We start from the raw sequence: 22,707 nt of genomic DNA on the forward strand, positions 1-22,707 counted from the left end.
GTGCTGCAGAGCGAGCCGGGCCCAGCCGCTCCGGTTAATCGTGTCCTAAAAGGGTCGGAATTAAAAACATTCCTAGAATTATTAGTGCGAATGGAATAAATGCAGACGCATTGTCAACTCGAGCAATTACAGGAATGCTTGTTACATGAGTGGTCTTGTTTTTAACTTTTTTTACATGACTGGAAATTGCTCTTACTGAACCGTAATGTTTGTTCTGTTGGCAGAAAGTCCCAAATGACTCCACTCAACTGATCGATACAACTCAAAGTGCACAAACAGTGTTTCACAGAATCAGCCAACATGTTGGGCTGTCGGTGTCTCGGCGCACAGATGAACCAGGCAGGAGTCCAGGTAAAGTGGAACAGGAAACTTTATTTTACTGAGGAAAAAGTCCAACATATAACTCAAGTTGAAGGCAACAAGACACTAGCAACATGGAGAATCTACCACAGGTAACAATGACATCAATCAACAAAGGCAACAATCTGGCAGGGGACAAGAGAAGAAATGGGAGAATATATAAGGGGGAAACCACAGGTGTAGAGCATGAGCAATCAGGGAGGCAGAGGAGTGGCTGAGGACAGGTGAAGGCAATGAGCAATCAAGAGACACACAGAACAGGGCGTTACAGTCGAGGTGTGGAAATCCCGATGGATTATGATAGTCTAATCGTGAAATAAATATGAAATCCGCCAAGTCTTCAGAGAGCAAATAGCTGTCAGTCGCAATATTAATGCTCTGAACCTGCGTATTAATATTCCACAACGAGTCTTTGACCGCATGTTGGCTCTCATGGACGCTCTCACAGAAAAGTCAAAGGGGACCGAGCGACGTGAACCAAGTCACTAATATCTCAGAGGGTGAAAGAAGACCTCATATGTGTGAGTTTACTCCGCTCCCGAACATTTCACCTGCCAGTCAACCCCTTTGTGTGTCCCCCCCACCCTCCTACCCTCCATCCCTCCTTCTCTCCCTTCCTGTTTGTCGCCTTCTACTTTCGGAGACGTTTCCAAGGGCCTATTTATTCCTCTCCATCTCTCCATCTCTGTGCCACCATCACACAGTCTCTCCCATTGGCCCTTTTCCATTGTGTCTTTAAAGCCCCCTCACCCCCTCCTTTTCCCATTCAGGGTCCCGCCAATTGAATTTCCCTCCAAGAAATACTTCTCACAAGTTACCTGCAGCTGATCGAGTTGGGGAGTCATCAAGACGTGGTGTGTGTGTGTGTGTGTGTGTGTGTATTTGTGTGAGTGTGTGTGCATGTGTGTGTGACTGCATGCTTATGTGTTATGAGGAATAAAGAGGGGCTGGGGGGCGTGTGTTGGGTTCTGGCTGCAGCCCCCACATGTGGAGTCTGCAGCAACAGCTGGATGAGCAGTCCGCACGTCTGCAGCGCGCAGGTGAGTTCTACGTCTCTCCTCATGTTTAGTCCTGTAAAAGTTAGACTGTTATGTACAATTATGATTTAGGAATCTACTCGTGAGATAATAGATGTATTAATATGTTGCTTTTCTGTTTATTGCTTGTTGAAAATGTGCTTATATATATTTTTTGGGTGATATTCACACTCATTTATGTACATTTTGGGAAATGTGCTGTAAGAATTAAAGATCATCCACACGGTCAACCTGTGGAAGCCCAGATCAACGAGTTAAAGACTAAATACTTTCAAGATAGAAATGGAAGCAATGGTGGTGAACCACAATTATGAAAGCAAAATATGTATAATCATATCTTTGATTCACTTCTTCATTTTTGTTTTCATCTCAAGAAAAGTTTCTCGAATTATAATTATAATTGTTATCATTAATTATTGACATACTTTCAGAATTGTTCTGCTCATCATTTTCAGAAACAGTTTGTTTGCTCAAACAATGATATGTGCATTAAAATGAAAACAGTGGTATAGTATAAATACATCATTTGGAATGAAAAAAAAGGAACATTTAGAATAGAATAGAATTTGACTTAGTAAATCTAAATATTTATTTGGTCATAATTTAATGTTGACTTTTCAATCCAATAATTCAGATCTCCTCTGTCGTAATTATGACTTTATTAAAATTACATAATATTTGCTCGCATAGAAACCAGGAGGGTTGGCTAACACAATGAATCAGGTTGTGACTGATAATAGTTTGAATTATCAATTGATTCGCCATTTCTCTCAATTAATTGACGAATCGCTTTGTCTATAAAAATTTCAGAAAATAGTGAAAATGCTCATTATTATACTCCACAGCTGACGGTGATTGTGACTGACAAAGAGAGCATCACTGTAGAGTAATTCATTATGTGGTTATGTCTGTCTTATTGCAACACAGTGAAATGCTCACGATGCCTTCACTGTCGGGGGTCGGGTGGACTGTTCTCTGCCTCCTGCTCTGGAAGAGGACGGCAGGTAAGAGCATCATTATAGTGTGAAGACATTACATATTTCCTTTTGTTCAAGCAGCCACAAGTCAAAGGTCTTTATTGATTGAAGTGAGGAAGAGGAAGAGTCACAGCAGTTGTTGTACCAGTGGGCCTGTGGGTGGAAAAGAAGTCACTTGTTTTGGGGACCTGCAGGTTTATTTACAAAGTCCAAGTGTCTGCTGTTCCTCCTCAGCTCTCGGTGAGGAGGTGCAATGCTCCGTGGCCCCCGTGGGGCCGCTGCACCCTGGCCGGGAGACGCAGCACCCTGTCCTTGGGACGCAGCACCCTGTCTTTGGGACACAGCACCCTGTCTTTGGGACACAGCACCCTGTCTTTGGGACACAGCACCCTGTCCGAGGGCAGCAGCACCCTGTCCGGGGTCCGCTGGAGAGGTTCAAGGACACCCACGGCCCCGGACACGAGGTGATGATCGGACCCCTACATTTACACTGTACTGTGCTTTACTACACATGTACGGTGTACTCTACTTGAGTATTTGCAGTGTCTGCTTCTTCATATTTGTACTTCTATACATCTCGGAAGGAAATATTGTTATTTTTTTCCCACTACATTTATCAGACAGCTTTTTAAATCCGCAAAATCGAGGCTTCATAACGGCAATGAGGGATGTCACAGTGGTCCCGCCCACTTCTCACATACTACAGGTGGCAGCCACGTCGGCGTCCCTCCTCAGGTCAGCCTTGTAGAGACCTCTCTCTCTCTCTCTCTCTCTCGTAGTCCTCCAACAGCGTGGCGCCCCCCTACCCACCTGAGCCCGATCTGACCCTGTCCAGCATGCTTAACTCTGACCCGTCCACCATGCCTGACCTTCTCGCGCGGGCCCGACGGAGCGGTTACAGCGAGCCGACCTCGTCCACCGAGGCCGAGCTGGCCAATGGCGTCGTGGTCCAGCTGGCCGGGGCGGGCGCAGGTCAGTGTCTTGTTTCCATCGATGTGTGAGTGACCTCGCTTTTATTTCGCATACAGGGGAACTTAATTAGCCCTTCCGTGGAGTCTGAGAGACGAGAAGCAGAACTATTTCCACCGCATGCGCCTGAAAGGAAAGAGGCCTCGGGTGTGTGAGTGTTTAAACGTCTGTGAGTCTCCTCCGCCAGACGCCGCCGTGACGCCCCGGGCGGCCGAGGAGCGTCGGCCGAGGCGGTGGCCGAACGCCGGAGACGGAGCACGAGGAGGAGGCCGGGAAAGTTTCACGGTGCAGTGTGAGGACGGACGCCTCAGCGTGAGCGCCGACCGCCGCGTCCTGCAGGTCTTCACGCCGCAGGGTCCGAAAAAATGACTCCTGTGAAAGTGACGTTGTCTCACGCCGGTTCTCCCCCTCCAGAGCTCGTCCGTCCCAGTGACCGCCGTGACTCTGAGAGACTCGGCCTGCCAGGCTCAGGCCGACGGGAGTCACTTCCTGTTGGTGTTTCCAGTCGTTTCCTGTGGGACTGAGGGTCTTCTCCTGGGACCGCCGAGAGCGCTGCAGGACAAAAACACGGTGAGATGAGAAATGCGTCGTCTCTTAAACCCGGTTCAGAATCCACATTATCGGGTTTTTTATGTCATTCTTAATCAATTAAATGACATAAACCAACAGAGGCCGGCGCAGTCCGAGAGAAAGAGAAAAGAACGAGAGAAGCTTTGAGAGCTCAAAGGGAAAGACACCTGAATTCCCTTCAATGTCTTAAGTGTCTATTATGTGGCAGAAACCACATAATAGACACTTGAAACGGCGGTAAGTGGAAGTTGTGACCCAGGTCATCATGACCACAACAGCGTGGCGGTAAGGCCTCAAAAGGGGGATGCTGCACAGAGGCAAATGAAGTGAGAGAAGGATAAGAGGGATGTCAGGGAGGTCAAGAGGCAAGCAACAAAGGAAATTAATGAAATATAAATGCTTCTTTCCTCTGTAATCATCATGTCCCTCCCAGGTGTTGTGGGAGGTCACTGAGACTTCTTTCTGGTCCCAGTGCATCAGGAGCAAAGATGAGACGAGAGGATAGGAGACATTGCTGGGATACATCTGAAATATCAATGAACAGCTCTGCTTCTATACATTGTGATGCTTTTTCAAATAAAATTCACTCCGTCTATGTAACCTGCGGTCTCCTGTTTCTGCCCTCAGTTCAGCGGCTCGGCCGCGGCGCCCACCACTGCCGACGTCGGCGTGGACGCCCCTCCTGCAGGGCCGGTCTCCCGGGCACCCGAGGGTCCGGGGCCCGATCCGGGACCGAGACGCTTTCCGACACCCGGACGAACGTCTGCGGCCGTGCTCCTCCTTCTGAAGCTCTTCGCCGCCGAGAGCTACGAGCAGCGGCGGATCGGACCCTGTGTCGTCACGGCGGACCACCGTGTCTACGCTGAGGTCTGGACGTCTGTCATGGTCTTCATTACCTTCGCATTGAAAATGCGGAAGGTTATGTTTTGATCGCCGTGTATTTATTTATTTATTTATTTGTATGCGTGTTACTCGCATAACACAAAAAGTATTAAACCGAATCGCATGAAATTTGGTGGGATGATTGGTTATTATCCGGGGACCATTTGATTAGATTTTGGGATCGATCGGGTCAAAGGTCAAGGTCAATGTCATGAAAAGGTCAACATCTTTTTTTTTACCATAGCGCGCGGTCAATTTGTATCCAATTGGCATGCAACTAATGCCAAAATGTTCATAATTCAATGCCCAATCTTGTTATATGCGAAGGTATGCGCTCTACCGAGTGCCCGTTCTAGTTATTAGTGTGATCATGTTTTTTTTCTTTATGCAATTGTATGGCACCGTTATCTCTACCTCCTTCTGTCTCATGGATCATGGAGGTCTGGATCGTGGTCCATGCCGACTACCAACTATTCATACACTTTGTCACACTCATTGAATGTTTATGTAACTCTGTAATGACTCCTTCTGGTCACATGACATCTATTCATCTGTCCATCCTGGAGAGGGATCCTCCTCTGTTGCTCTCCTGGAGGGTTCTTCACTTAATTCCCCCTGAAAGGGTTTTTATTATTTCTTGGGAGTTTTTTCTGCTCCGATGTGAGGTCAAAGGTCAGGGATGTCGTATGTGTACAGATTCTAAAGCACTCTGAGGATAATGTGTAATTTGTGATATTGGGCTGTATAAAATAAACCGAGTTGTATTGAATTGACATCAGCGGGGTTGTTTTCTGTCCTCCTGCAGATTTCAGCCAAAGGGCCCTTCATCGACGTGGTGGAGGTGAAGTCCTGCGTGGTCTCTCCTCTGTCAGACCCCAAACAGTCTCATTTCTGGACCGTCGTCAGCGAGGGCTGCTCCTCGGACCCCTCGCTCGCCCTCAGGGCAAAGACAAAAGAGGAAGAGGAGGAAGGTGCTCGCGGGGATGACAAAGTGGAAGAGGAAACGGGGAAAAAGGAGGAGATAGATGGACTGGACAGAAGAGGGAGAGAAGCACCAGAGAGGCCAGAAAATAGGAGCGCCAACATGGGAGCCGAGGAGGGGATCCGGCCCTTGAGGTTTAGTTTCATCCTTCGGCCGGTTTATAATAACTCGATCCAGTTCCTCCACTGCAGCCTCCGTGTGTGCGTCTCGGACCCCAAAAAAAGAGAGGAACCGACAGAGGAAGTAAAGACTGACTGTCAGGACCGGCTGCGTATCCCTCCGCTGGTTTCTAGGTCTTCCAGACACCAGGTACAGGTGCAGAGGCCTCCGTGTGACCTCTTTCCCGTCTATGTGTTATGCTAAGCTAACCGGATGCTAGCGTTAGATTCCTATTTAACATGCAGAGATGATTCTGGTGTCACAGCAGGACAATCATATTTGCCAAAAATATTGATTTACTTTATGGGATTTTTCACTATTCGATCAGAGAAAGACCTTAACAAGTTTCTGCAATTTTCATATCACAGGTAGGAAATGTACAAAGTAAATCAAATGTGTTTTAGGATTGTAGATAATTATTTATCAGGTCCGACTTTGCGTTGATTCACTTTAATTTGTACTCAACTAACGTGCAGGCCTTCTCTCCCATCTCAGTGTGAGGTCAGAAACATCTACAGGCCCATGGTGGTCACCCATCCCATTAGGTCACTGGCGCCCACAACCGACCAAAGAACCAAGAGGCGGAGTCTCCCCCCATTGGCCGGACCGGACCCGGAGCACAGCGGTGAGTATCGTTTATTCTGTTGTTGCTTCGGTGTCACCCGGAGGCCGCTGAGCCTGCTCCGCCGTGTCGCTGCGTGTCTCTGCAGTGCCGACAGGACCAGTGATGGGGATCGTCTTCGCTGCCTTTGCGATGGGCGTCCTGTTGGGGGCGGGGCTGTCGGGCATCCATCACTACACAGGTGACCAGATCAGCTTCCTCCTGCCACTGACACGGGATTTGAATGTCCGGAACCGTGTGACATATAAACCGGACAAATTAAAAGTATTCATCATCACATCGTCATCATCATCGTCATCATCATCATCATCATCATCATCATCATCGTCATCATCATCATCATCATCGTCATCATCATTATCGTCATCACATCGTCATCATCGTCATCATCATCATCACATCGTTATCATCATCATCACATCGTCATCATCATTGTCATCACATTGTCATCATCATCATCGTCATCATCATTATCGTCATCACATCGTCGTCGTCATGCAACTGTTGCTCAATGATGTTTGACATATGAACCGGACAAATTAAAAGTATTCATCGTCGTTATCGTCATCATCATCATCACCACATCGTCATCATGCAACTGTTGCTCAATGATGAATGTATCATAACAGGAATTCAACACACAGCCAGTTCTCTCCAGATTTGGGGTAAATGCATGAAAGTATATATATATATATATCTCTTTTGAAGGGGCGCGTCCAGCATCACTTGGGGAGAACCATGTACCTGACCGCTCTCGTAAAGGGCCAAACATCTGGACTCCACCGTCTGACCAGTCGTCCAGCTCGGTGTAGGAGGTAAGATCTGATGACGACGGTCCCCCATCGAAGTTTTTGGGGAGTACTACTGCATCATATCAGCCTCAAGTGATGTCACTCGAGTCGGCATCAGTTTTGGGGATTAAGACGACAAGTTTGAAAGGGAAAAGAATAATAGCACCACACAGTACACGAGCCGTACTACTAGCCTAACACACCTGGGTCTGTTGGTGATCGAGTTGCATTATGGGAAATGTAGGCGCCAGGTTATATGATTTTCATTTAAATTCTGTTATTTGCTTTTGCTGCCAGCTCTTCAGTTCAGAGAAATCCTTTAGAGACGTCCTTTAATAACACAAAGGAGTGGGCACACAGATTCTTGGTAATTATTTTATTATTTACATCCCAATGATGAGAATGAAATACCAGCAACACGTTGCATCGCATTACATAAACAAGTGTAAAGCTACGATGTGTTCGAATGAGCCACATTCTTACAAGCTTGTATTTCAAATAAACTGTCGTGGTTAGAAGCGCCGGAAGTACCCGAAAATGTATCAGCAACACCTGCAGACTTCAACTCCGATGTGCCAGATGGGTCTGAACGCTATTTTTCTTCATTCTTTTATCTCTTTCAGGATTTCCTGCAAATCTGACAAAGGAGAACTGGGACAGAGGTTCTAACAGCTTACTGTGTGTGTTTGTGTGTGTGTGTGTATGTGACTGAAACAGAAACCACGTCGCAACACCATCACCTTTTCAGAGACGAGGTCAAAGGTCAACTGAGCGGCCGGTTTGAAGAGTCCGTGTTTCACTGAGTCATTTTCACTGTTGTGCTGTCGCTGAATCTGCTGCATGACAACGGCATTTATTTGTCCTGTATATTCTGTTCCCGTGTACGTGGCTAACGAGACGTAATAAACGAGCCGAGATCCATGTCGACGATGTCGTTTCACTCTCGAGTCGAGTTCAACACACACTCTCCTCTCAGCTCTGCTTTGGTCTCTGCTGAGAGAAACACTTTGTTCCCCAGCCCGTCACTGAGTGTGTGACGGTGGCTTATTAAAAAAAATGTTTTAAAAGCTTTTTTAATGCAACATGTACCGGACGCGGTGTAGAAAGAGTGAGTACAGAGCTTTCACGTACGTAAAAAAAAAAAAGTTTTGACCTCCAGTCCATTAATGGACACGTCATCGTCAATCATCTCTACCGGGAGCCCAGCTGCAGTGCATTGAGGGTGCTGCATCCAATAATGGGGAGAATTACACACACACACACACACACACACACATGGACACACAAACTACAATCATATCCGCACAACTTTCTGAGGAAAATAGTTCTCTGAAAAACACTTTCCTGGCACATCCTTGGGGGGGGGGGGGGGACAGCCCACATTACATCTCATGGTTTGTGAATGGCTTTTGGCAGCATGTTTCCTAAAAGATATAAATCAACAACAAAAAGTGTTGCTTTTCATATAAAAAAAAAAATCAAACCAATAACCTTCTTACACAATCAGGGTTTATTATCCAGGGCGTTACCATTCTGACTTAAAAAAAAAATAATAATAAGGAATTTAAAATTATTTACAAATTTTGCTATAATTTTGTAATAATTTTTAGTTATCGTGTTGCCTCGTGATCTCAGGTCTGAGCGTACGTGTCTCCGTCGCCGCAGTGCGTCTCTCGGTGGCGCTGCAGGTCCACCCTGCGCCGGAAGCTGTGCTGACAGCCGGGGCACCCGAAGGCCCGGTGGCCGCTGTGCTTTCGGCCGTGGGTGATGAGGTTGGAACTCTGGCTGAATCCTTTACCGCACACTTTGCACACGTGTGGTTTCTCACCTGCGGAAAAGGAAAGCGCACCCGAGTTTGAGTTTAACTCTCACGGCGCGGGTTCGCCTCGCCGCTGTGTTCACCCACCCGTGTGAATGAAGGTGTGCTTCTTCATGTCCGACTTCTGGTGGAACCTCTTGCCGCAGTACTGGCAGGGGTAGGGCCGCGTGTCCGAGTGGATGAGGAGGTGTGTGGACAGGGTGGACGAGCGCTTGAACGCCTTCCCGCACACCTTGCAGCCGAAGCTACGCTCCTGGATACGCAAACACATTGACTTTGACATGAAGGCAAACCAGAGAATCCCTGATGGGTCATGTGCTCGGACTGAAAATTATCAAATTACTTCTCTCTCACTTGTACCGTAGCTCTATTGCAGCTGCCGATTGCTCTGAAGCCGAAGGGCATGAGGGGCATGTCGGTGGCACTGGGGGATCTGGTCGATGGGACGGAGAGGCCGTCGAGATGAGCCTGAAGGCCGCCTCCTGATATGAAGACTTCTGACAGAGACTGAGGGAGACGGAGAGAAGGGGGAAGATTATGAGAAGAATGATACGACTGTTACGTCTGTGCTGCCGGTTAGCGTAGCTTAGCATAAAGCCTGGAAAACATGGAGAAACAGTAGCAGTGGTACAATAAACCTATCAGCACTCCTAAAGCTCACTGATTAGTACCTCTAAGCTGGGATCAGTAGATCAGTAATTTACTGGAGTTGATGACGATTGCCGAGCAGCTACAACTACGATGTTCTACTTTTTTCCAAATGACACAAATGAACAAATGTTTTAGAGCTGAATTGCAGAACCTTTGTTGCCACAGGCAGTCAGAACCATTACCACATGGGGGAGACCAGGGCTGTCGTTAGGCCTATTTTAGAGGAGCTAAACAATTTAGGTTTACTCGAAAAATAGCTGCCAGCTAGCTGTCAGCTATTTTGTTGGAAACTGTCTCCAGGGAAGGAGGGTGTGAACGAGCGAATTCGAAAAATTAAAGAAATAATTATCAACATCTCTCTATTCTTTGCATTAATATACATTCTAATTTTATTTTTCCATTGAATGTTATATTTGACACTGACAGTTCATCTTTATCTCGGTAATAGAGTCCAAATGAGCATAAAATATTACTATAACCCTGAAATTCTGTCTCTAACAATGGATATCCGGGGTCCCAAAAAAGATTGCGGCGAGCTGCGCACAAATAACACCAGTCATATAGCGCTCCCCCTGGGGCTCAGCCCCCCCCCCCCTTTCTTTGAATCATACAAGACATAGCGACTTAGCAACGGAGCAGTTAACGGCTAACGATGCGTACCGTAGTGTTTGCCTGAGGGGGAACCGGAGGCTACGCTACAACGGCACCGTTAGCCAAGGGCGCTGTTATTAGCTGTACCCGCCGTATGAGAGCAGTGCAGCGCGGCCGCCGTTAGCTAGACAGTGCGAATCGTTCACATGTCAACCAAGCTCAGATTAGCTTGTATACCAACACTTCATTCTCTCCGAGGCAGACACCGCTCTATATTTTGACATAGACAATAGTCGTTTGCTGCTATATTACCGTTCAGAATGTCATAGAGAACCTTTAATTACTGCTTCAGAGAGGCTACTGGACACAGCCAGGCTCGCTTCTTCCAGTCTTTATGCTAAGCTAAGCTAACGGGCCACTGGCGTCGTTTTTACCATATGTTAGAATAAATTATATATATTTCATTCAAGTTTAAATTTGTACGTACACCTGTAATGCAGGTATTTGAACTGAAACATTCAAATATTTTAATCCTCGGAGATTTTAAGATTCATTAAAATTTGTTTGTTCAAGGTTGAGGCTTAAAAAAATTAAAATAAGTCATAAATAGTATATGCATTATTTTTCTGCTCTAAAGTTTTCACCGTGCATTCCTCTGGCAGCAGGAGCGCCTCTTATCTTTTTCAAATGAACCCTTTGTTCACAAACACTTCTCCACAGAAGAATCATTGCATCACCCTGTGGAACAGCACAGACTGCACTTACATATTTTACTTTACGCTCCGTATCACACCGCCGTGTCATGGCAGTTACTTTTATCGTTATTCACCCTAGTTTCCTGCTTTCCTGAAAGCACCAGATGAGGACGGAGATAATAAGGATGTGAATATTCTCACCAGGCGGAGGCCTCCCACCTTTTCACAGAGCGGGCACTCACTGACGGGGGGTTTGATGAGGTCAGTGTGTGACGGTTGGTTGAGTAACATGTAGACCAGTCCCTCCAGTTGTCTCTCTCGTTCCGATGCCTGGCGTCTGTCCGCCGTCCAAGGATAGACCGGCAGCGGGACGTCTCCGTTGTCCACGGGGGCTTTTGTTCAAATATGAAAGGATGATGGGCATGACTAGTCCACAGAGAATATGTTTATGCTCATATTTTCAGGGACTTTTTTATACAAAACTACTGTCTCAGTTATGACCAATATACTGTACATGCTTTCCAAAGAACACAAACTGTGTAATTACAGTCACAAGGAGAGATACAGGAGAACATTCCTGTTATAAGACTGTATAATAAATCAACTCGGGCCAGATCCTCTTCAAATTGAATCAACATTAATAACTCTTGCACCGCATTCACTTCATATACTTTATACTCACTTATATACACTGTATTATGTACACGTTGCTTTTTTTCTTTTCTTTATCATTTACTTATTTCCATAATTTTCTTAGATCTAATATTCTCTGCTATTTCATTGTATTGTATATATTGTAACCGTCTTTGCTGCTGCTACAAACAAATGTCCCCTTGGGGATGAATTATCTATCTATCTTTGAAATTCAATTGTCTTTAATTGGAAAGTGTTGGGTACCTGAAGGCCAAGGTTCATCTGTGGGGGTCCTGTAAGATCGGACTGCCATCCCCTCCCATGGTAAGCAGGCCTCAACCAGCAAGTCTTCAACCCCTAACATGGGGGGCAAAGGCCTCACAGCATCCTCAGGACCCCTCGTGCCCTGACCCGCCGCATGCCGCGCAGACTGGGGGGCCTCTGTCCGGGGCTGGGCGGGTTGTGGGTAGCAGTCCTTCGATGGGCCGAGCAGGTGAGTCCTCTTACTCCTGACGAGGAACGACCGCGGCATGGCTGTGACTGAGAATCATGCAGAATAAACCCCGGAGTGGGGGGGGGGGGGGGTGTCTGTAAAATCAGCTCACGCTTGTATATCCCACACACTCCGGTGTCACACACCTGCTGCTATGTTCAGTTACAAAGCCAGAGCTTGAGGTTTCCTCAGCAAAGCCACCTGCACAAAGGTTTTCAGGGCTCTCGCTGAGGACAACCCGGCTGTGGCGTTCAAACTGACTCTGTGGTAAACTTGTTATCCTTCCATCTGAGCTGCATGTATACGCTAGTCATTCAGAACACAGCAGAAGGATTTAAAAACAAATTATATGAGTTCAACATTACCTAAATAAAAAATAAACCAAGTGTTAAATGTATACATTCATAATAGACTAGAATGGGCACTCGGTAGAGCGCATACCTTCGCATATCACAAGATTGGGCATTGAATTATGAACATTTTGGCATTAGTTGCATGCCAATTGGACACAAATGTATCGTGCTATGGTAAAAAAAAGATTTGGACCTTTCCATGACCTTGACCTTGACCTTTGATCCGATTGATCCCAAAATCTAATCAAATGGTCCCCGGATAATAACCAATCATCCCACCAAATGTCATGCCATTCAAGAAGATATGACCTTTGACCTTGACCTTTGACCCGATTGATCCCAAAATCTAATCAACTGGTCCCCGGATAATAACCAATCATCCCACCAAATTCCATGCGATTCGGTTCAATACTTTTTGAGTTCTGCGAATAACACGCATACAAATAAATAAATAAACTAGAACGGGCACTCGGTAGAGCGCATACCTTCGCATATCACAAGATTGGGCATTGAATTATGAATATTTTGGCATTAGTTGCATGCCAATTGGACAAAAATTTATCGTGTTATGGTAAAAAAAAAGATTTTGACCTTTCCATGACCTTGACCTTGACCTTTGACCCGATTGATCCCAAAATCTAATCAAATGGTCCCCGGATAATAACCAATCATCCCACCAAATTCCATGTGATTCAAGAAGATTTGACCTGTTCATGACCTTTGACCTTGACCTTTGACCCGATCGATCCCAAAATCTAATCAACTGTTCCCCGGATAATAAAGAATCATCCCACCAAATTTCATGCGATTCGGTTCAATACTTTTTGAGTTCTGCGAATAACACGCATACAAATAAATAAATAAATAAATACACGGCGATCAAAACATAACCTTCCGCATTTTCAATGCGAAGGTAAATATGTGTGAATTTACTTCTATTATTACTCTTAATACTGCTTTGGTAATTTGTTGATTTTAACATTTAACAAGAAAGAGAATTACCATGCTCTTTTTACCAAACTTTTTCACCAGTCAATGTTTTTATTTTATTAAGCATGAGCCTATGTAATAAAAAAGATGACTTATTTAGTAACCTGATTATGTAATTATATAAAATAATGTCCCTCACTTGCTTGACATTGGACAGCAGAAGCTGTCGTGTGCCATGCAGCTGATGGAATTTGCCATTTTGTAGTTCTATTAGAAAATGTCTAAAAGATTCAATACATTGAAAATAAGCTGATAACCTACGGTGAGCTCCAGTGCTGATCTTACCTCTGGATGCACAGCTGAGCGTTGAGAGCCTTTCTTGTGTCTTTGTTGCTGGCGACCTCCTCTTTTCTCTTTCTCACACCCATCGACTGATGACATGACACAAAGAGATTTGATTTGATTTTGAAAGACTGCTGAGGATTGTGGGTCTTTCTGCATCGAAGGGAAAAAATGACCAAAAGGTTTATGGAAATGATTAGATAACTTCAAAGATATCCTCTTCGTTGCAATAACTTTCGGGGGTTTGAACTCTGTTGCTACCCGAGTTCTGTCCAGCTAAGTCTACACAAACAGGACGACAGCCCTGTGCTCTTTGAAGGTTTGGTCCACCGTACCCTTTGGGTTCAGGACCCCATGTGAACAGAGGTCATACCAAAGTCAAGAGAAAACTTGATCACTACAATTTGGCAAAAGAAGCAATTTTTTGCCAAATATTAGTTATTTTTAGACTGTATTTGTATTCTAATAAAGTGATTGAAAACATATTATTTTTATGTCGGATGGAGCAATCTGGTTTAATTGAAAGTGATTGCAAAATATTCGAAGTCACAAAAAGTTGTTCAAATTCAGCGTGGACCATTTTGTCACAATTGTGTTGGGGCGTGAACATCTTTCCTGGAGCGCGACAGAAACAGATTGAGAACCACTGCTATAAAGGCACCAATTAACCATCGCAATCCTTTCCCTTTATTTACCTGTCTGTGTGTGTGTGTGCGTGTGTGTGTGTGATCTTATGTGGCACCCAGTCATTCCACACAGTTCCTTATGTTCCTTCATCTCGAGTGCTGAACTACAGCCCGACTAACCTTTATGTCAGGAAGACATCGACGATGATTGCTCTAAAGATCTTTTATTTAAAGTGACATCTGGGGAAAAAGTGTCAGATCTGGAGTAAGATCTTATCAGTAATGTATAAGCACAATCACCTTTTAAATATGTGTAGATATAACATTTCCAAATATGTGATAAACCGGAACTATTTCAATATTGAAAGGGAGAAATAAATCCAATGTTGCTGCATTGTACTCTCAGAGATCAACCATGAAAAGCCACTCAGTAGTTTGTTTAATTTAATTACTCATAACCATAAAAATCAACTCCCACTGATATGAGTGGGGAATAATTAGTAGAAGACGGAGCAGGGAACAACAATAACCACTCGTATTGAAGACACAAGAATCACAATGGAAGAACTAATCAAATATCTACTCTTCAAAACAATAAGCTGCAAGGCCACATGGATTGACAACAGAATATTATAAAAAGAGACTACATTTGTCTAATGAGTATAAACAACATGCTAAACTACAGGAACACATATCTAGTTTAAATTAAAGAATACCAAATCAATCAGTATCGATGACATGCTCTTTTACTTACCATAGCTGTCATGAAAATCAATATACGACATATAAATGTGACTCATATTAAATTGGTCATGTCATTCTTCAGCCTCGTCCTCTAAATATGTTCACATCCAACAAAACTGCATCGTCCATTATGTTTTCTTTGGAAAGTACTTTGTCCCAAATGACGTGTTATTGACAGATCAAAAACACTTCATAGTTCACAGATGTCTGCGTACGGAGGGCCGTGTGGCACGGTGGACCCCGCAAACACTTTTACCCAGGATACTGTGTGTAGTGTGTAGTGTGTAGTGTGAAACCGTCGCTCCCGTCTACTGTTCGCTGATGTTGAATAACTTAAATATCATGACACACACACTCATGATCAGTCAACTGTAGACGGACTGTACTTGTATAGCGCTGCTCTCGTCTTCCAACCACTCAAAGCACTTTACCACTTTGTGTCATCATTCCCACATGATGACACCTGCCCATCAAGAGTCACTTATATTATGACAAGATTCACACGCCGTCGTTATTTAAAATGTAATATTTTACCTACCCAACTTCCGGAGAATAACGTCCTTAATTAAATACACAAATCCTAAATAAATATGACTAAAAAGGTACCATTTCCTGATGAGACAATAACTAAATAAAAATCTATTTCTCCTTGGGGATGAATAACGTATATATCTATCTAAAACACACCCTTTCTTAAATCATCATCAGAAAAAGGTGTTTTCTTGACTTGTGACAATGGTATTTTGCACACTGTGTGTGTACTTTAATGAGATCTGAATCTGACATCAGATTATAATCAAATCATCACGGTCTGACATGTGAGCGGAAACCTTTCTCAATGTGGCTGTTTTTGCAAACATCTCATTTGACTCCTGGTGTGAGCAGCAAACACGGAGCTGATGTGCATGAAGAGAGGCGTCTCTGTGGTGGATGTGGGGGGGGGGGGCTTACAACCTTCTCCCGGGGGCTGACAGGGTGAGCAGACGACAGTGGTGCGGGGAGCTGAGGCGGGCTGGTGGGTTTGGTGGCTTTCTGCCTCATTTTGTTATGGGGGGCGTTCAGGGGCTTCTTGTCCCCCCCGTGGTGGTAGAAAACTGCCTTTCTAGGAACCTGAAACTCTGGGAGGGGAGAAGCTGTGTGACTGTAGCGAAGGTTCATTTCCCGATTGCTTTGACGTTCCCGCAGGTCTTTAAACCTGACTCTGTATATATCACGTGGGAGGAATGTGGTAAATGTGTGATATGACTGCAGCTGTAATCCAACCAACCATCAAATTACAGGTTTTTCAAAACTGTTCCTAACTTTCAATATATTAACCAATATATATATGTGAATATTAAGCTTCCTGTAGTCACCATTGTCGCTAACATATCCAGGTTTATTTATTATTATTTATATTTATTTATTAATATTCTTCTAACGTTACCCTGTTATGTGTTTGCGTCATAGAACACTGTAAATACGAATAAATATATCACAGGCTTTTATTTTGACTTTCATTTTAAGCACTTCCGTTCTATCGTTTTTGGTTTCAGACAGAAACGAAATACACAAGTGTTTTTCCGTTTTTCCGTTTTTGGTTTCAAACGGTAAACGAAGAAAGCATGTTATTTCCGTATTCCGTATTTTGAATGAAACGAAAAAACAGACGAACAAAACCTACACGGACCGACGAGGTCACCATGGAAACACTCAGTGCGTTTACATGCAATCGAATTATTGGCTTAGTCGGACTGAAATCGAATTATCCGTTTCATGTAAACACCTTAGTCGGACTATGTGCGGTCCGACTTCGGTCCGATTAACACCCCTGTATAGCTCGGTCCGATCCAGTTGATAATTCGACTCTCGCGGCATGTAACTCTGAATTCGATTCGGAACTTTGCGTCTTTGCGCATGCTCGAGATCCCGCCGCCCTCCTCCCTCCCTCCCTCCCTCCCTCCCATGTCATGACCCGGAAGTCGAAAGAGACGATAAATTAAATTCTCTGTGTACCTTCGGCGACGGCGTCTTCTCTCCGTTATCAACTCAGCCAATAGCGCCATTTGCATTCGCTGTACTCCTATTAACACCATGGAAGAATAGTAGAGGGATGTAGCTTCGCCTTGCTCTCTGTTCGCCATCTTTCTCGAAATGTTGTTGTTGGTGGTGGTGAAGAGGTCAAGCGGAAATGGCTGTATCACCACGAGTTGTAATGAAAACAGCGCCGCCTATCGTATCGGATATGACATGCTTTCGGCCAATGATTCGAATTACTCACTGCCATGTATATTGGGATAACAGCAGATCCCCCAAAAGATAGCATAGTCCGACTAAAGCAAGATTCGAATTATACCATCATGTAAACGCACTGATTGTCACATGACATGAATGCTCTCTGGTTCTGTGACGTCGCTACACGCTAGTGACGTCACGGAGCACTGAACCAGAGTCTATATATAGGAGTGACTTCCAGCAGGAATTTGTTCTGTGAATTGGCAGAAACCCCCACCACGACGTGTGGTAAGAGAGGTAATGTGGTGTGGGGCTCTGTGAGATTCACAGAAAGGGTGGGTGGGAAGGCGATTCTCGAATCGCCAAGGTCCAAAAGATAAAAGAGAAACAAAAATGAAATTAATTTCTTACATAAAGAAATTAAAGAAATTAAAAACGTGTTCAAGTGCGTTGTCTTTTTGAATGCATTTTTATTCCTTTTTAATCGTGGATGCATTCAAAAATGCATTTGCAGAAGTATAAATACAAGACGGTGTGGATGCTGCCGCTCACACAAGGTGGTGTATAGCACCTCCCAGTGGTGGCTTGTGTGCGTGCGTGCATGCGTGTGTGTGTGTGCGTGTGTGCGTCTGTGTGTGCGTGTACGTGTATGTATGTCTGTGTGTGTGTAAGTGTGTGTGTGTGCGTGTGTGTGTGTTCGTGCCACCTCATGGAGGGGAGGGGTCCTCACAAGATTAATATCTGCAGACTTTATGGGGTGTGCGTGTGTGTGTGTGTGTGGGTGTGTGTGTATGTGTGTGCATGTGTATGTGCATGTGTGTACTTTGACTTTGAGAACTTTTATGATCCATAATCATATATTACAATTACAAGATTTTTTGTTTTATTAAAGTCAGGTTGAGTTTATGTAGCAGCAAAAAAAAGTGAAAAAATCAAAAGAATTAATGAGGAAATATGAACATTTTGTACAGGAGTTGTTGGATGTTAAAACTTCTATGTAATATTTTTTTTCTTTTTGAAATGTTGTGGTTATTATCACAAATCAACAGAAGCTGCTGGGCAGTTTTTTCGCTTTGACCTGACAAAATTAGATTTTAAGCTCTGTAAACATAAAATGTATGTTTGAAAATGTGCTTATTCTGTTTCAATTATGAACATTTCCCTTAACCTTATGTTTCATACAAAGACCCCCTTCTCCGGAAGCATCAACAGGAAGTGGTCAGGCCTTTTTTTGTCACAATCCTCGACATATTCATAAAAGATCAATAGATTTATTGTTCTTAAATGTTATGTTTGACATAACGAGATAACAGTTTGATTAAAAAAATAACCGTGTTAAAAATGTCAACTGTTGTTCATGTGAATCTGAAAGACGTCAAAGCCCCGTATGAAACTAAATGAACTGTGATGGTCTGGTGGTTTTTTCCCATGATGCTTAGAGGTGTGAGTTTACAGCTTCGCCACGTTACTGTTCGCCATACGTGACGCTGACAACGGATGCTGACAGGTGGATTCTTCTGTTAGCCCTGTGCTTTATTTGCGTGTCTTCAAATGGTAAGTCCTATTTGGGAAATTAGAGAATGAAAATATTAATAATATTAAAAAAACATTCCGTAAATACAACTTCACCACTTTAGCTATATTTACCGTTTGTTCACTCAATTTACATTATTTGATTTTAGAAATCTTTTGCTTAGAATTTCGTTTTAAAAGCTTGGTAATCAACTTATTTATACTAAAGTGGAGTATAATGTATGTAGTCTATTGAAATATTGTTAACGATATATAAACTATATCCCACCCCGCCCCAGTTTGCAAGAAACGGTGGGCAAATCGTAGATTTCAGGATTTTTTATAAAATTCTGTCTTTAAGAAGTAATACTTTTTACATTCTTTAGCTTTTATGTTTAATTTGTCGTTATAATTATTGTCCAGATACATTTACACCATTAATTAATTGGAAGATGTCTAGAAAATCACATTTTTGAATATCTACAGTAATAAGAAGGCAGAGTTTGTATTGTTTAATATAACCGACTTAACAACGTGATCTTGTTCTTGTGTTCGTCTCGTCCCGTGAAGAAGAGCCAGACTTTGAGAACTCTTGTGACGCCGGCCCTCCACTCGGCTCCTCTGTGCTCCTCCCATGCAACTTAACAAGTGGCCTGGGCTGCGTGTCGTGGGCCCACACTGCCGGGCTGGACCTGGTCCACCTCACATCCGATGGTCGCATTAAGTTCCTGGACCACAGGTACGGTCGGGTGAAGGTGTTTCCGAACCAGGGCTCAGTGGTGGACTACTCCATCCGCATACTGGGAGCTCCCCAATATTTATTTTAAAAGGCACGACGTTTAAGAGAGATGGATTATAATATCAGCACGCCTGATTACAATGATCACGTGTTCATGGATCCTCTCTCTCTCTCTCTCCTTTCAGGCACAAAGAACCACAGCATGCAATGGAGAGAACACCAGCACCCTGAATCTATATTATAATCAGTAATCATCCCCAATATGTGGTCTTTGTTAAAAAATTGCAAATGTAGCGTTTTGACACAATTACATTACTTTTGTTCCTCTTTTTTCCGCTTTCACTTTTGAGCCGGAAGTCTTGGAAACAATAAATATATCATTCTTGGACTAGATGAATCGACCCATATAAGCCACACCCATAGGTCATTTTAATTCTATTTTTAATTGTTTGTCATTAGTGTTGTTTTGTTGCTGCTTTTCCGACAGAGTGGGAGCAATCGTCCCCACATTTGGTCCAGAACATCCTGGACTTTTTGATTTGAGATGCTTCATTCAGTTTTGCTTTAGCTGTTGCTCTGAGTATTTTTCTCAAATGCTGGGCTCAAGGATTACAGCATATTTACTTTGTGCTTTTGCAACCACATTAGATATGATGTCTGAGTAACCATGTTGTTTAGCCACGAGGTAGCGCTGCAGCAGCAGCAGCAGCATCTATACATTTATGAATCTGACTGTGAGTGTGTGTGTGAGAGGGATGCTACAGCCAACTATGCATTACATTTGAACAATGTGACGGTGATGACTAATAATTAGCAATATCCTGGTCACGGTGGGAGTCACGACACTTCCTGCACAGCCTCTGAGATGCCGTGGAGTCTGTGTTGTTGTTGTTGTTGTTGTTGTTCAGACAATGTTGGTTGTTGTGTTAAACGGACTGCTATAGGAAAATTAAGTGGGTGCTAAATGTGAAAATGAAGCTGCAAGCTTCAAGAAATGAACTGCTTTTTGTGCTTATTTTCCTTATGTGGGTGTTATTGTGCCTCCAGAAGTACAACAATAAATGTAATACATCTTCTAATACATGAGTTTTATTATCCGTTTCATTTGCTCGAATGATTGAACCACCAGTCCTACAATTAACGCAGAACCCATTTATATTTCTAGGTACTGAGATGATGTGGGTTCACTTTCTACGGTTATTATCCATATTCGTTGAATCAAAGGAAAAATTATCTTTTATGACGAAGCAGCATCACTCTTAGAAAAAAACTGACGGATCTTTAAAACATGATGAATGTGTGAATAACTTTGTATGTTGCCCAGGAATATGAGTATAAACAGGAAGTTGAGAAATTAAAAAAGGCAGGTGACTTGAGTTCTTGGTTGAGGGAAAAAAAAGGTTTTATTGGACCACCTGATCATTATTCTGGGTTGTTTCCCAAAAGACACAAATGGAAATCACCTTTCATATTGGATGTACAACAACCAGTTTACCGTCTACCAGACTAAGAGCAGGAGAAATTATGAAAAGGAAATAATTACATTTAAGGTGCCCTGATAACTAGAAACCATGCATCCTAAATGTGAGGGTAACACATTTATGGATTATCACAAGGCAGCAGTAAGCAACCACCTGGGAGACAGTGGGTCAGCAGCTTCTGCGGTCTTCGCCCAAGAAACAGCAGAATGAAATGGTGGAAATATAAATCACTGATTCTTGAGATAAGGGACAAAACTACTTTTGAAACCTAAAAAACTAAAATGGGCAGCACATTCTTTTGGAATTGATTTTCTCATAAACACAGGTCTGACCTAACAAACCATGTAAAGGAACAAGTTTTTTATTAAATCCCTTTTTATAAAAAATGACATTTATCCAATTTGTGTTTTGAAATTTGTCAACTCCGTCTGATGCATTAGAAATCATTTTATTTTAATTTAAATGATTCAGTGACACTATTTAAATATCTTATAATAGTGTGCCTACTCCTAGTTAAGTGATAAAAAAAACATTGTATTCCCTTTTTTATTATTTTACATATAGTTGAGGAAAAACGCCAGGGTAAAACTTAATTTTGTTATTTATTTTTAAAATTTAACATATTTAATCTGTGGTTATATGCAGTTAAGACACCACTGCATGTAGTCCATGCAATGTTTTAGTGAATTAACTCAATAAAATGAACAGAAGTAAAAGGATTTTTCTTTTTTAAAAGACAAAAACCCACATCTAGGGTGGGACAAAACTGACGGTGTTGACGGACTGATGTAAAATCACAGCAAACAAGGTCTGTTAACAAGGCCGTAAAGCTCACATGAGACATGCATGTGTTTTCAGTCCCTCTATGCTTGGATTATAAGTGCATTTAACTGTTTAAGGACAAACTTAAAACTTATTTGTAAAGTCAATGAATAATGCAGAATCCAGAATCCTCTGTGTGTTACGAGACCATCAATTTAGAGAAATGGCACACAACATAAACAGGCCAAGAAAATGGGGACGGTGAAAGGTAAAGATCTTTAATGATGTAGAAATAAATTTATAGAAAATAGGTTGTATATAGACACTTTAGAATTATAGTGGAACACTGAGCACATTGGCCCTCTTTCTGCCACACAGCACCTACACACACACACACACATGCCCTCTCTGACCGCCCTCACACACACACACACACACACACACACACACACATTCTCTCTCTCTCTCTGCCACCCCCACACAGACACCTTCAATGGCCCTTCGTAAATATCCTGGGAACGACCTTCTATCTAGCTCGTCCCATCCCGAAAGAGATAAGACTATCTTAAAAGACTCCCCAGCCTGGTAGTGAAGCTTCAAAAGCAACAAGTGAATCATGTCTTTGTCCCGCACATGAACTCTTCAAGCAGAATCAATTAACCCCATATACACTGAAATGAGAAACAACATGCACACACTACTGATGGCTGGAGAAGGAAGACCTGGGTGGGGCCTAGAGGGCTGGACTACACCCTGTGCTCCAATGAGGCTCC

General features: G+C 43.4%; 2 protein-coding genes across 12 annotated transcripts; one reads left to right on the top strand and one right to left on the bottom strand.

The window, feature by feature from the left end:
• The first annotated feature begins 308 nt into the window (after nt 1-308).
• Nucleotides 309-8,274, top strand: engl (endoglin, like). Of its 11 annotated transcripts, XM_056406246.1 has the most exons (13): nt 317-881; nt 1,131-1,400; nt 2,325-2,401; nt 2,609-2,838; nt 3,154-3,346; nt 3,531-3,682; nt 3,758-3,913; nt 4,541-4,780; nt 5,601-6,086; nt 6,432-6,561; nt 6,647-6,739; nt 7,267-7,373; nt 7,973-8,274. In XM_056406246.1, the coding sequence occupies exons 3-12, from the start codon at nt 2,329-2,331 to the stop codon at nt 7,368-7,370; spliced, it is 1,857 nt and encodes a 618-aa protein (XP_056262221.1). In that variant the 5' UTR covers nt 317-881; nt 1,131-1,400; nt 2,325-2,328; the 3' UTR covers nt 7,371-7,373; nt 7,973-8,274. The 11 variants fall into 11 exon arrangements, 10 of the variants coding, with proteins under 10 accessions (XP_056262218.1, XP_056262221.1, XP_056262220.1 ...); XM_056406243.1 differs by lacking the exon at nt 7,973-8,274 and having other exon boundaries at nt 309-351; nt 809-881; nt 6,647-7,359; XR_008830569.1 differs by having other exon boundaries at nt 6,432-6,739.
• A 706-nt stretch (nt 8,275-8,980) lies between these two features.
• LOC130188605 (zinc finger protein Gfi-1-like) lies at nt 8,981-16,267 on the bottom strand. Its single transcript, XM_056407007.1, has 6 exons — nt 16,178-16,267; nt 13,860-13,945; nt 12,121-12,247; nt 9,529-9,675; nt 9,256-9,421; nt 8,981-9,177 (listed from the first exon to the last, which is right to left on the bottom strand). The coding sequence occupies exons 1-6, from the start codon at nt 16,265-16,267 to the stop codon at nt 8,981-8,983; spliced, it is 813 nt and encodes a 270-aa protein (XP_056262982.1).
• Nucleotides 16,268-22,707: the final 6,440 nt, after the last annotated feature.

This window comes from Pseudoliparis swirei, chromosome 23, assembly GCF_029220125.1.
Source record: "Pseudoliparis swirei isolate HS2019 ecotype Mariana Trench chromosome 23, NWPU_hadal_v1, whole genome shotgun sequence".
In the NCBI taxonomy this organism is placed as follows: Eukaryota; Metazoa; Chordata; class Actinopteri; order Perciformes; family Liparidae; genus Pseudoliparis; species Pseudoliparis swirei.